The 12,993-nt window shown below is 41.6% G+C and overlaps 1 protein-coding gene across 1 annotated transcript in view; it reads left to right on the forward strand.

Moving 5' to 3' along the window:
• Nucleotides 1-488: 488 nt before the first annotated feature.
• Nucleotides 489-12,993, forward strand: part of AFG3L2 (AFG3 like matrix AAA peptidase subunit 2) — a 38,306-nt gene continuing 25,801 nt past the window's right edge. Inside the window, exons 1-6 of the mRNA XM_033087609.1 lie at nucleotides 489-826; nucleotides 5,665-5,764; nucleotides 6,141-6,218; nucleotides 8,292-8,398; nucleotides 8,555-8,707; nucleotides 11,620-11,694. Coding sequence (XP_032943500.1) covers nucleotides 710-826; nucleotides 5,665-5,764; nucleotides 6,141-6,218; nucleotides 8,292-8,398; nucleotides 8,555-8,707; nucleotides 11,620-11,694 — 630 coding nt within the window. The 5' untranslated portion in view covers nucleotides 489-709. The remainder of the gene's footprint in view (nucleotides 827-5,664; nucleotides 5,765-6,140; nucleotides 6,219-8,291; nucleotides 8,399-8,554; nucleotides 8,708-11,619; nucleotides 11,695-12,993) is intronic.

A 12,993-nucleotide genomic window follows, 5' to 3' on the forward strand; every position in this document is an offset into this window, starting at 1 on the left:
TGAGAGAATGAATGCCAAAATGTTGAAGATGGCTTACCGCCCTGAGCAGGTCTCCGACCTCAAGAGCCTACTCCCACAGCGCCTATCCTGGCTGGTCCTGCCGGGTGCCCGCCCACCTCTCGCCCTCCCCAGCCCTGCCTTAGGTCCCGCCCCGCCCCGCCCCGCCCCGCCCACCGCCCCGCCCCGCCCCGCCCACCGCCCCGCCCACCGCCCCGCCCCGCCCACCGCCCCGCCCACCGCCCCGCCCACCGCCCCGCCCACCGCCCACAAGCTTCTCCCTTTGGTCCCACCCACCGCCCTCTATGCTCCTCCCTTTCAGCCCTGCCTCCAGCCCCGTCCTCCATTGGCCTTCCTCCTTTCTCCTTTCGGCTCCGCCCACCGCCCTCCGCTCGCCCTCCACGCTAATCTCCTTAGGCTCCGCCTCCAGCCCAGACTGAGCGAGGACGCAGCCAAAGCGCAGGAGCCGCCCTGGGCCCGAGGGCCCGCCTTACGGCTAACGTCAGCACGCCAGCACGCCAGCACGCCGGGGTCGGGAAAAGCGCGCGTCGAGAGCGTGGGCTCGCCGGGCAGCGGCGGGCCCGGAGAGGAGTCTTGAGGTCTGTCCTCCCAGCGGTCCCCAGCTGGCCGAAGCCACCGGTAACTGTCTGCCTGCGGCCGCAGAGCAGCGCCTGCGCAGCGCCCCCGGCCCAAGCGGGTCGCGCGGGCGGTCATGGCGCACCGCTGCCTTCTGCTTTGGGGCCGGGGCGGCTGCTGGCCCCGCGGCCTGCCTCCGGTACACCTGCCTGGCGCCGGCTTGGGCCCCAACAAGCGATCCTGCCTCCGGACGGTGAGTCCCGGGTGCCCAGTGCCCTCTGCCCCCAACTCGACCCGCCCCGGCCCTCGAGCCCACCTCCGGGCCCGGAGAACAGGGTGTCAAGGTCACCGGCCCACGGGCGCGCTCGCGGCCCGCCTGGCGTCCCGGGCGAGTTCCTCTCGTGAATGAGGCCGCGTGCACTATCTTTCAATTCCAGGACGCCCTGTGTTTATATGGTCATGTATCCCGTGGTTCCCGTAGGCACGCTTGTGCTGGTCAAACTCTGGATATCAGGTTGGATTTTTGAAAACACACATCTCCAACAGAATCAGATCTTTGCGTCAGGGAACTTCAAAAGATCATCTGGGAGGGTCCTCTGACTTCATTCAGGGTGAACCTGCCTTAAGACATGCAACTGAGACCTGAAAGGGTTAAGGAACTTATCTGTTACATATCCGGCATTGGTTGCCTTTACCTGCTTTCGTGACATTGGAAAATAGAATGTATGTGTTGTGTATGTGTTTTAAGAGTCGGCAGCATGAGCATGATATAGTAAAAGCCCAGGTTTTGGAGTTAAGCTCCTTAACCTCCCTGGGCCTCCATTTTCCCATCTGTTGAATGGAGCTATTGGTGGCATTCTGGGTTTAGCACATAGTACATGCCAATAAATATTAACTATGATTAGTGATGCCACCTTCAGAGTAGACACTGTTTTTTGTTGCATAAGAAGACCGTCCTCAAAAGCAGGTTATTTCTCTGTTGGTGATAGCTAACAGACACAGGGTTCCATGCAGGTGGGCTATGGTAATACATTTTTCTGGTGATGATAATGTGTTCTGACAGAACTGTGGCAATCATCTGTCTCAAGGAAAGTTTCATTTACTGAGTAGTGGATATCAGCTATTTCCATGACACAGTTTCTTGCTGTCAGTTCTTTCGGGTCCAGCCTTGCACTAGTTTACGTAGAAGTGCAAATGGAGAGACAAAAGAGCATGGTGATTAAGGCCCTGGACTCAGTCACAGGAACCTGCCACTTGTTAGCCAAATGCCCTTGAGGAAATTATCGCAGCCTCTCCCCTTAAAAGGGGGTAGGGATAGTACCTGTGTCAAGGTGTGAAACATCCAAACTAGTAGAGAATTTTTACAAGAGTTTATTTGAGCCAAACTGATGATAATGCTGGGAAGCAAGATCTCAAATGTTGTTCAGGAGAATGAGTTTTGCAGTTTCTTTTATACATTTAGAATTAAGGAGGGAACTTAAGGAAGATACATGAAGTGGGAGAAAGCAAGGCAAGGATTGGATTACAGGGTAGTTAACAAGATTATGTGGTCTTTTGAGGGTGGTTATGCTTCACAGGAGTCTGAAAAGGAGGCACTTCACAGGTGTGTTAACCTAGATGCACAGAAGCAATGGACAGGGCTGGCTTAAGACAAAGATAAGCTTTTACCAAAAAAGTTATATGGCTGGCGTGTGGCTACACAACATGTCCTGCCCAGTTAGGAATTTATGATCAGATCACCCTGTGAGGTTACGTTTGGTTAGATTTATTACAGCACCCATTTTTGTTCCACACCTGCATTCGTGATTTTTACTCTTTGAAGCTCCCTTGTTAGTCTTGGATTATCATCATCGCTTTCCTACTCCATACTGCCCTACACTAGCTTTTTTTTTTTTTTTTTTCAGTTTCTTGCATTCATTTCTTTATATTACCATGCTCTAATTCCTCTCCTTTAGTCCTTAGTGATTCTTGGACTCAGACATGTAATGAGCAGGTAGGATCTGCCTTGTGATTTTGCAGTTTATATGGCAGGAATTGTATCTAAAAGGACTTTCTTTGATTGGCGCTATCGTCTGTGAATCATTGATGCTGAGGTATAAGGAAAACCACTGCACTGACAGTGATAGCAGATTGATTGTGGTCCGTTGATTTATATTCCCTGGTACTGCTCTGCAGATACGGGTGGAGACACCGGGGCATTTCTGTGCTACTTGCAGGGGAGTCTCATACAAAAGATTTTCCTTTAAGTTTGTGCTGCTGTTAAAGGTCAGAGACAGAAGTAACTATTCGCGCAGTGAGATTCCTGGGGAAAAGATTTTGATGTCTGACATGTCAGTTCTCAGGTATTATGTGCAGAGGAATAACTGATGATAAAGCAACTAAAAAGTGGCTCATATTGTCAAACATAAATGCTAATCCTCCAAAATGAGGTGCTCTAAACTTAAATTTTGTGAATTGATATCTTTTATATCCTTTGAATGTGCTGGATTAGATATGTACCGGAAAAAAGTTTCATTGATGGTTCCTTTATAGAAAACAACCTCAGCGTAAAATACAGTCACAGGAATTATTGTTAGACATATTCTAGGTCAACAAATTTGAAAATAAGAGCATAAAGGGAGCTTATTAGTCAACAAATGTTTATGGAATACATACCATTTGCCCAGTTCTGTACTAAGGTTTAGGGTGACATAAAGACTTGCTTTATATGGGGATATAAAGAAACTTTCAGATAGCTTTCAGAATAATTGGAAATGATTATTTAAATCTAGATATTGCCATACAACTTTAAATTGCTTTTACATGTATTATTACATTTGAACCTCACAATAGTATCCCTGGGAACTGGACAGGCCGAGTTGTTTTCTCCCATTATTGGTATAACTGAGGCTCCCAGTATAAAGAGATTTGTTGAAGGTCATGATACAAAAAAAGTCAGAGTTACAGGTTTAACAAAATTAAAAGTTCTGACCCTGTTGTACTATAGGTCCTTCAAATCCCTGGCTAGATCTAATTTTTCTCACTTTTGTTGTGATATCCCTGGATCCCTTAAACATGTAATTACTTTGTCTTCTGTGCTGCCTCTGTTCCTTACACTTAGAGGTTTTGTATTGTTGCACATTTATGCCATCCTGTAATTGGTTTGTTGTCAGGACTTTCTTCCTTACACTTCTAAGTTTCTTAGGGGTAGGAACTAGCTCTGCTTCCCGCTGCGTGGCAGCTCCTGCCTGGAGTAGATACTCAACAAATCAGTGTGACTTCTCGCCTTGTGCAGCTTGAATAACACGTTGTTATAAGTGACACTCATAATAGATTTGGCATTGGAAAAATTTTATTCACTTACATTTTTATCCATTGTCAGTGGTTAGTTCTTAGACCGAATATTCCCTTCCCAGGGGTCAGGGAGGGCCTCACACAACAGAAACTCCAAATTCTCTCAGACCAGCATTGTTGTCAATCAAGAATAGTGTTAGTATTTCTGTCCTATTTTACTGTGTAGAATTTTGTATTAATTTGAAGTTAAATCAGCTCATTATTTGTTTTTTTAATTGACATTTGTATTCACATACCATAAAATTCATCATTTTGAAGTGCACAATTCAGTGGTTTTTAGTATCTTCACAAAGTTGTGCAACCATTAACCACTGTCTAATTCCAGAACATTTTCATTACCCCAAAAAGAAGTCCTGTAAATATTTGCAGTCACTCCCAATTTATCCCCAATCATTCCTCTAGCCCAAGACAGCTACTAATCTATATTTTCTATGGATTTACCTATTTTGGACATTTCATATAAATGGAATCATAATATGTGACCTTTTGTGTGTCTGATTTCTTTAACTTAGCATAATCTATGTGGTAGTGTCTGTCAGTACTTCATTCCTTTTTATGGCTGAATAATACTCCATTGTATGAGGACACCACATTTTATCTATACATAGTCAGTTGGTGGACATTTAGGTTGTTACCACTTTTTGGTTATTATGAATAATGCTACTGTGAACATTCATGTACAAGGTTTTGTGTGGACATAAATTTTCAGTTTTCTTGAGGAGGAGTGGACCTGCTGGGTCATATGGTAATTCTACATTTAACGTTTTGAGAATTCCACTTTTCCAAAGGGGCTGTACTATTTCCCATTCCCACCAGCAGTGTGCAAGGACTCCACATTCTCCACATCCTCACCAACACTTGCTGTTGTCGGTCGTTTTGATTATAGTAGCCATGCTAGTGGATGTGAAGTTTTATGTGGTTTTGTGATTTTTTTTTTCATAAGACCATAAAGGAGACAAATAATGATGGATGCTAATGCAGATGAACTTCACTTTAAAGATTCTCATCTGTATTTAAAAGCTTGTCCTCTCAAAAAATGGTAGTTGAATTTTCACTTTGCAAAAGGATAAGATTACTTGAACTTTTTCACTGTCAAATTTGGTTATTTCCCTTCAGTGGACCTTGCCATTGACTGCTTTTAACTTGCAGCTGAAAATTTAATAAGGAGCATCCTCAGTTTGTTTACATTATACTTTTATTTACCTAGACTGTACTTATACACAACTTTTTAGCAACATGTTATTTAAAGCAGAGATGTATCTGTAATGGGACTTGTATAAATAGGGTTCTCACTGGGATGACCATAATGATATATCATGTATCGTTAGCAAATGTTACTAGCATAAGGATTATCAGTGATACAAATTTCATACTATGTTTAAAAGCAGCATTGTCCTGTAATTTCAGGTAAATAATATTGCAGTATTATAGACCCTGAATGCTGCAAATTAAGTAAACAATACTAAAGTGTTTGTGTCGGCAGAGAATTGTAGTTGTGCTACAATTCTAACTTATATGTGATTTTGAAGTACTCTTTTCTTCCAGATAAGAATTTATGTCTGGTGGTTCTATTGCTGGATGGGGTGGCACAGTGCCAGACAACCCTAGTCCTCCTAGACGGAGCTCTTTCTCTGCGAGTCTGTAATCACCTGTTGAAAGGAGAAGCATTTCATCTATTTTATATTAGGAAATAAAGCTTTTTTCCAAAATGCCTTATCTTAATATAATTCATGCTTTTATTTATATGTCATGTTGCAGCTTTATCGATACGCTACAACTCAAGAAACGACTAGCAGAACTTCTCTTTTGACAGATGTAATTGCTGCTTATCAAAGATTCTGTTCTCGACCTCCAAAAGGTAAATACTTAGATGTGATCATAATATTCTTCGTTCTTGTTAAAGAGCTATATACCACAGCAGGTCTTTACTAAGCAGGTGCGTAGATCATGTCTCAGGTTTTCTCCTCACGTCTGACTGCAGTGGTGAAAATGTGTCGCCTTCACATGTGGCCCTTGTATAGGTAATGAAATTGGCATGCAAATGAGACTTTTTTCTTTTACACCCCTAGTTGTGAAGTGTATTATTTAGACTGATGTACTCCTACACAAGAAATGTTATACTTTTAGCTTATGCTTTTTAATGATGTATTTAGCTGCTTTAAACACAGACACACATACACAAAACCTGATGACTTTTGGTTTAAGGGTATGCATTTTTTTTCCTTTTCTAACAGGATTTGAAAAATACTTTCCTAATGGAAAAAACGGGAAAAAAGCTAGTGAACCTAAAGACGTTACGGGAGAAAAAAAAGGTACCTTTTAAGGAGATTATGTTTGAACTTACTGTTTTTCTGTAACACGATGTTGGTAATAGTTTTGTCTAAACTATTTACTAAACAGGAAGCGTTACCTTAGGGCATTTCTGAAACTTGTAGGTTACAAGTACATATAAAATTCTACAGACTTTATATCTCATTTTACCTTTAATTTTCTGTTTATACTTTCTTGTCATTTCTCAGGTTGAATTAATTTAAGGTAGAGATATTGACTGATCAGGATCATATATGCGTATTAGTGAATATATTTGACACATAATTTAAACCGCTGAGAAAAATTTCAGAAAGCTAATGCATGCAATTTATTTGACACACATGGTGGTATAGTGCAGTTTTTCAAATTGTTCTTCAGAGCCTTATCTTACTTTAGGGATTCAGAGAGGGTTTCTTAGAGCTGGCTGACTGGGGGTACCATGTGGGTGCCAAGCCTCCTGTCCCCCATTTCACATGTGTAATAATAGCATTTAGCACAATGCCTAACACTTATTGGCATTCAAATGGCATCCTTTCTTTTTAGGGAAATGTAAGGAAAAATGTAATAAATCCCTTGTTTTTAAATGAACTTGGATCTAGTTGGAGAGACAAATATCTGCTCAAAGAATTCAAGGAATGAAAGCAAGGCCAGGGGATAAGGGAAGGGAGAAGCACTTGTGTGGGCTGATTGGAGCATTGGTGACATAGGCGACTTCTACAGTGTTGCCCAGGGACATGGTAGGTAGCCTTTTAATCTTGTTTGGGGAGCAGATTAATAATAATAGGTCCAATTTTTAAACATAACCTGTTGGGTACGTTTCGCGTATATTTTACTTTGGCCCAGAGTAGTGTGGAATATTGTCAGACCACTTTAGAAGTGTGCTTACACTGTGTTTCCCAGTCTTGTTCCTTGCTCCGAGTGAGGCTCTCAGACCTTGCCTTACTTAAGACGGTGCACAAGCTCTTTGTCTGCATCATGGTGGGGTGAGTGTCAGTCAGGGAGCCACAATGCCATGTATGCACTAGGGGTGACTGTGTGCCACAGCCTCTCATCCTGCACAATAGAGGGGTGGCTTTACAGTGGTTCAAGGTGTTAGATGGTATTTGTGGGTCTTTAAGAGGATAGGAAAGTGGGAAGAGAAGGAAGATGTTAGTGACTGTCTTAGTTTCCTGGGGCTGCCATAACAAAGTACCACAAATGGGTGTCGTAAGCAACAGAAATGTATGTCTCTCAGTTCTGGAGGCTGCAAGTCCAAAATCAATGTGTCACCAGCAGGATTGGTTCCTTATGAGGGTCATGAGGGAAGGATCTGTTCCAGGCCTTTCTCCTCGGCTTGTAGATGGCTGTCTTCTCTCTGTGTCTCTTCACGTTGCCTTTTCTCTATGTATGCCTGTGTCCAAATTTCCCCTTTTTATTAAACACCAGTCATTTTGGATTAGGAACCACCCATGTGACCTCCTCTTAACTTGGTTATTTCCACAAATAGGATCACTGGGGCTTAGGACTCCAACATCTGATTTTGCGGGAGGGACACTATTCAACCCATAACAGTGACTAATTTCTGATTCTTGCAAACCAATATTATGTGGGTGAGGTTTTTGTGTTCCTTTTGCCAATTATCAGAATTATGTCTTCCTTACAGAAGAAACTGTTAACAGTGTTCACTTTGTGGGAGTGGGAAAGGGGAGCACTTACTTTTTACCGTCAAGTGGGAACTCAAGAATTCACTTACTTGCATTCACATCCTGCCTTTCACTTAACTCATTGTCACTTAACACTGTAACACGTTATTCATCATCTGTAAATTTCATCTGTAAAATGGATATAGTAGTATACTTACCGGGTTATGAATTTTTGTGCAGATTTTATGAGCACTGGCAAGCCTTCTTGAATGTTAACTCTTTGTGTTAGTCTCATCTTTCCTCATAGTACTTTATTTAGTAACTGATCAGTTGCCACAATGTATTTTGCAATACATGTTTTATTAACTATTGACGAAAGCATTGAGAGATGTAAAAACCTGCTACGCTGCTGGGTTTTGTTTATGAACAGAATTGCTCTTTGTTTATGAACAGAATCAAAGTCGCCTTCTACCCCACGTTCTTCTGGAGGAGGAGTTGGTGGTGGCGGAAAACGAGGTGGCAAGAAAGATGAATCTCACTGGTGGTCCAGGTTCCAGAAGGTTTGATTCTAAGCTGTGTGTTAATTTTGAGGATCAGGGAGACCCCAGGAGAGCATAAGAGGCATTAATGGCATTGAAAGAGATTTGTGTCCAACATAACATCGATCATATTTTGACATTTCATTCTTCACAGAAACTGTCTCTTTCTTTGCCCAGGGTGACTTTCCATGGGATGACAAGGAATTCAGGATGTACTTTCTCTGGACTACTCTGTTCTGGGGTGGAGTCATGTTTTACTTCCTATTCAAGAGCTCTGGAAGAGAAATCACATGGAAGGACTTTGTCAACAACTATCTTGCCAAAGGAGTGGTAAGTCTTTTATGGGATTGGTGGCTATTCTGGTTAAAAAGGTAAAATTCAGTAGATTAGGCCAATAATGTGATAGTCAACAGGTTAGCCAAGCTTGTCTATTGTTACTATTTTCACATTGGACTTTTTTAATGCTAAAACGTACTACAACCAAAAAAACCTGTTTGTTTTGACCCAGCAGTCCCCAAATTTACAACAAAATCCTTTGTTTTACTTCATACAAGAACCTAATTTTGGAACCACCTCTCCCAACTCTTGCCCTGGCAGCCCTTCAGCTGCTTGAATCGTTTTCTCATGTGTCCTCGCTTGCCTCTTCTCCTCATTGTAATGTGCCAGCCTCTCCCAGCCCCTTTGCACCTTTTCTGCTTTAATGTCCTGTGGGCTTGGAATTGGATGAACAAGCCACTCAGAATGTTTACAGGGAGACCAGATGGGCTATAAGTAAGGGCTCGCCTAGGGCTGTTCAGGAGGTTTTGTCACTTCCTGCTGGGTCTTTACCCGGTAAGACCCTATTTCAGCATATTTAAGGTGCTGTTGATTGTAAGACATATGTTAATTTGTGTTTTACTAAGAAAAATTTAGTAAGCTTCCAATGAAACTGAAATACCATCAGTTGTTAAATGTGTTATAGTTTCTGAGATGTTAAAATATGAATGATGTCAATGATGAAATGTAAGTAAGAGAACCAGGATTAGGCCTGTAACCTTGGGTAAATTAACCTTTCCAGACTAGATTTTTCATCAATGACATGGATAAAATAAAGATAAAATGTTAATACTTACTGAGGTAGTATAAAGAATCTAAAATTATTTTTAAAGGTTGTACAGTAAAGTGAGGTTGGAAAAAATGGAAATACAAGGTATGATCAGACAATACGGTGAATGTTTAAATAAAAAAATAATTTATCACAGTAAAAGACACATTGCCATTAATCCTCCTCAAAATACTCCCCCTTGCTTTGAACACACTTAGCAATTGTTCTCGCCACTTTCTGAAGCAGTTCTGGAAGTTCTCTTTTGTGAGTGTCTTTAGTTGTGCTGTTGTGGCTGCCTCCATGTCCTGAGTCGATTCAAAACGTCTACCTATCATGGTCATTTTGACTTTGACACGAAGCATTGTCATGATGGACGATGATTTATGGCACACTTTAAAACACACCTTTTCTCAACCGTAGCTCACACCCGACTGACTGCACCGAACAAGTTGAGACTTGTCACACACTGTTACCAAGGTTTGACACATTGCTTCTCATATAGAAGATCCCTGCCTTTCCATTGGATGGCACTCGGCAGCAGCATTCACCATATTTTGTAATCACTGCAGAAAAACTTCGTGTCACACAATGGTTCTGATACGGCAATTTCTGTCAAATAAAAACATAACAGTGTGTCCACATCGACCTTATTCACCAGATCTAGCATCATGCAACTTCTGGCTCTTCCCCAAAGCCAAAATGACTATGAAAGGTAAACGTTTTGAATCGACTCAGGACTTTGAGGCAGCCACAACAGCACAACTAAAGACACTCACGAAAGAGGACTTCCAGAACTGCTTCAGAAAGTGGCAAGAACGATGGGATAAGTGTGTTGGAAGCGAGGGGGAGTATTTTGAGGGGGATTAATGGCAATGTGTCTTTTACTGTAATAAATTTGGTTTTTTATTTAAACATTCACTGTATTGTTTGATCACAACTTGTAATTACCCAGATTTTTGGAGCAAGTGTTTTTCTCATGAAAGTGATGATATATCTATAATTCCCATATATTGTGGGGAGCCTGCTTTCTAAGAAGTATCTCCCATTTGTATGGAGGGGTCTGCAGCTGTCCTTCCGAGGGTGGTGACAGGTTCTTGGGGAGGATTCTTCATAGCTGCATCTCTTCCTGACCTGCCGGTTTTGTGGAATCAGTCTATCATCACACCAGCAGTTCTATGGGGGTAGAGTTGTTAGTTGCTCCTTTCCAGACAGACTGCCTTTGGGAACAGTTAGTCCCCTGTTTCATCTCCTCCTGGAATGACCTAGGGCGCCCTCTTTCCAATTTAACTTATACCTTCCAGATTTCCTGCTAAAGCAGAGTTCATGACAGCAAAAAGCAAGCTTCTCCCAAAGGGCTCATGCTCTGAAACAGCCAAAGGCCCCGGGATGAAGTTAAGAGTGTTCTTAAGAATCCGATATAGTTAGAAGGTTACAGAAAAAAAACAAGTTCTGTAATAGCAAGTGAGGATGTATAGCACTGGAATGTTTTGCCAGGGAGTGTGAGTGGGAGTGCAGTTTGGCACTAATAACACTGAAGATGTGTATACCCTGCAACCCAGCCTTACTGTATCCACCTACAGGTACATAGCCCAGAGAAATTTTTGAAGATGTGCCCAAGAAGGTCTATGCATGAATGTTCATAATAGCCTTGTTTGTGATAGTGAACCTTTAGAAACAGCCTAAACGTCTGTTAACAGGAGAATTTATAAATAACTTGGGTTGTGCTCTTAGAATGGACTGCTCCACAGAACTAACATGTCAACATGGAGAACCCTCACAAATAAAACAATAGGAAGAAAAAGAATGTTGTAGAAGAATATATACCATATGAGACCATTTTTAAAATTTAAAAACTGGCAAAAATGAGAGGTCTGTTTAGGGTTACTTCTGTGCGTGGTAAAAGTGCCAGGACATGCTTTGGGATAGTCAGCACCGAATGCAGACATGACCGCCTCTGAGGAGAGGGTGAGACCGGTGGCTTCAGCAGTGTTTGTGATGTTTTATTTCTCAAGCCAGAGTGGGGAACATGGACATCATTATGTTATTCATTCTTCTTCTTTGTATGTCTGAAATATATGCATTTTAAATGAGCTTAAAAGGATATCTCAAGTCTTTTCAGTAAATTTATGTTTGAATATTTAACTTTTTAAAATTGCAGGTAGACAGACTGGAAGTCGTCAATAAGCGTTTTGTTCGAGTGACTTTTACACCGGGAAAAACTCCTGTTGATGGGGTAAATAATTTTAATTGATGTGAATTAGCTGTAAACTAACTTTTCAAACTTAAAACTGAAAAGCAAACATTCCTTCACATTGCAGTAGGTATATGCACTGTATGTACCAGAATTGGGCAGTGCAGCAGTTGTAATTTTCACCCACATAGGTGAGAATGTGCATAATTATGATATGAAGATTGGGTCAGTCGTTTTGGTTTGGTTTGGTTTTGGTAAGCATTTTGAACACACATTTAGGAAACAGTGAGTGAAACCTCCGTTTTCAGTATTCCAATGTCATCTATAATTTTTCAAGACAGAAAACAGACTGGGTTGAGGGGATTATGGGGGGCGGGGAGGAGAGGGGCAGGTGAAGTTCCCAGGTGAGTCCCAGCCCTCCCCCGGGCCGGACCCCTGGGCCCGTTCCTAGTCCTGGGTGTCTGCAGTCACTGCCCTCCCCCGGGACCGACCTCTATCAGGATGCTTCCCTTCTCTCCTAAGATAATTTTGTTTCACCATCTCCTCGTCATCCTGCCTGGATGGGGCAACATTTTAAGGAAAACTAGAGCTGATGGTGACCATCTCTCTGTCTGATAAATATCAGTAAATCTAAAAATATCTGTGAAGTTATGACTCTGGTATTTTAGTCATTTTTTAAGAAAATCATTTTAATTTCTTCACCTTACGATGAAATATTCATTAATAACCATGCTACTTTTTTTTTCATAGCACTATCCCTCAGACTTTTAGTGGTGGGAATTAAATTGGCACTCCTTTCAAGAGGACGGTTGGGCAGTGTATATATATCAGCAGTTTTGAAAGTACGCACACACCAAGTAATTTTGATTCAATAATAATCCTGGGGAAATAATTAAAAATGCATGTAAAGATGTCTATACAAGGATGCCCTCCAAAACATTGTTTATAGAGCAAAAAATTAGAAATAGAAAAATGTCTACATTAGGTCCCTGGTTAATGTTAGGGCTCCTCATTTCCCGTGAGCTTTAATCTCGCTGCTGGAGCAGTGACTCTCAGTGGCCTGTACTCTACCCAGAGGGCAATTCTTACATTTAGTATTGGCAGGCACACGCACTTATGTGTTGAAATTCATACCATTTTACTATAAATTTCTTTTCGTTTCTTTATATTACAGTTAAGGTTTTATGTTGATTTCTTTTCATGATTGTGCATTTACTTCAAGATTATAAAGGGGATATTATGAAATCTTGAAAAATGGCATCCAAATTGCTGATACTGTTTATCTCTGGGTGTTGAGGCTATAGATGCTTTTATTTTCTATGTTTAGTTTGTTAGTTTTCT

The sequence above is a fragment of the Rhinolophus ferrumequinum genome, chromosome 19, assembly GCF_004115265.2.
Source record: "Rhinolophus ferrumequinum isolate MPI-CBG mRhiFer1 chromosome 19, mRhiFer1_v1.p, whole genome shotgun sequence".
In the NCBI taxonomy this organism is placed as follows: Eukaryota; Metazoa; Chordata; class Mammalia; order Chiroptera; family Rhinolophidae; genus Rhinolophus; species Rhinolophus ferrumequinum.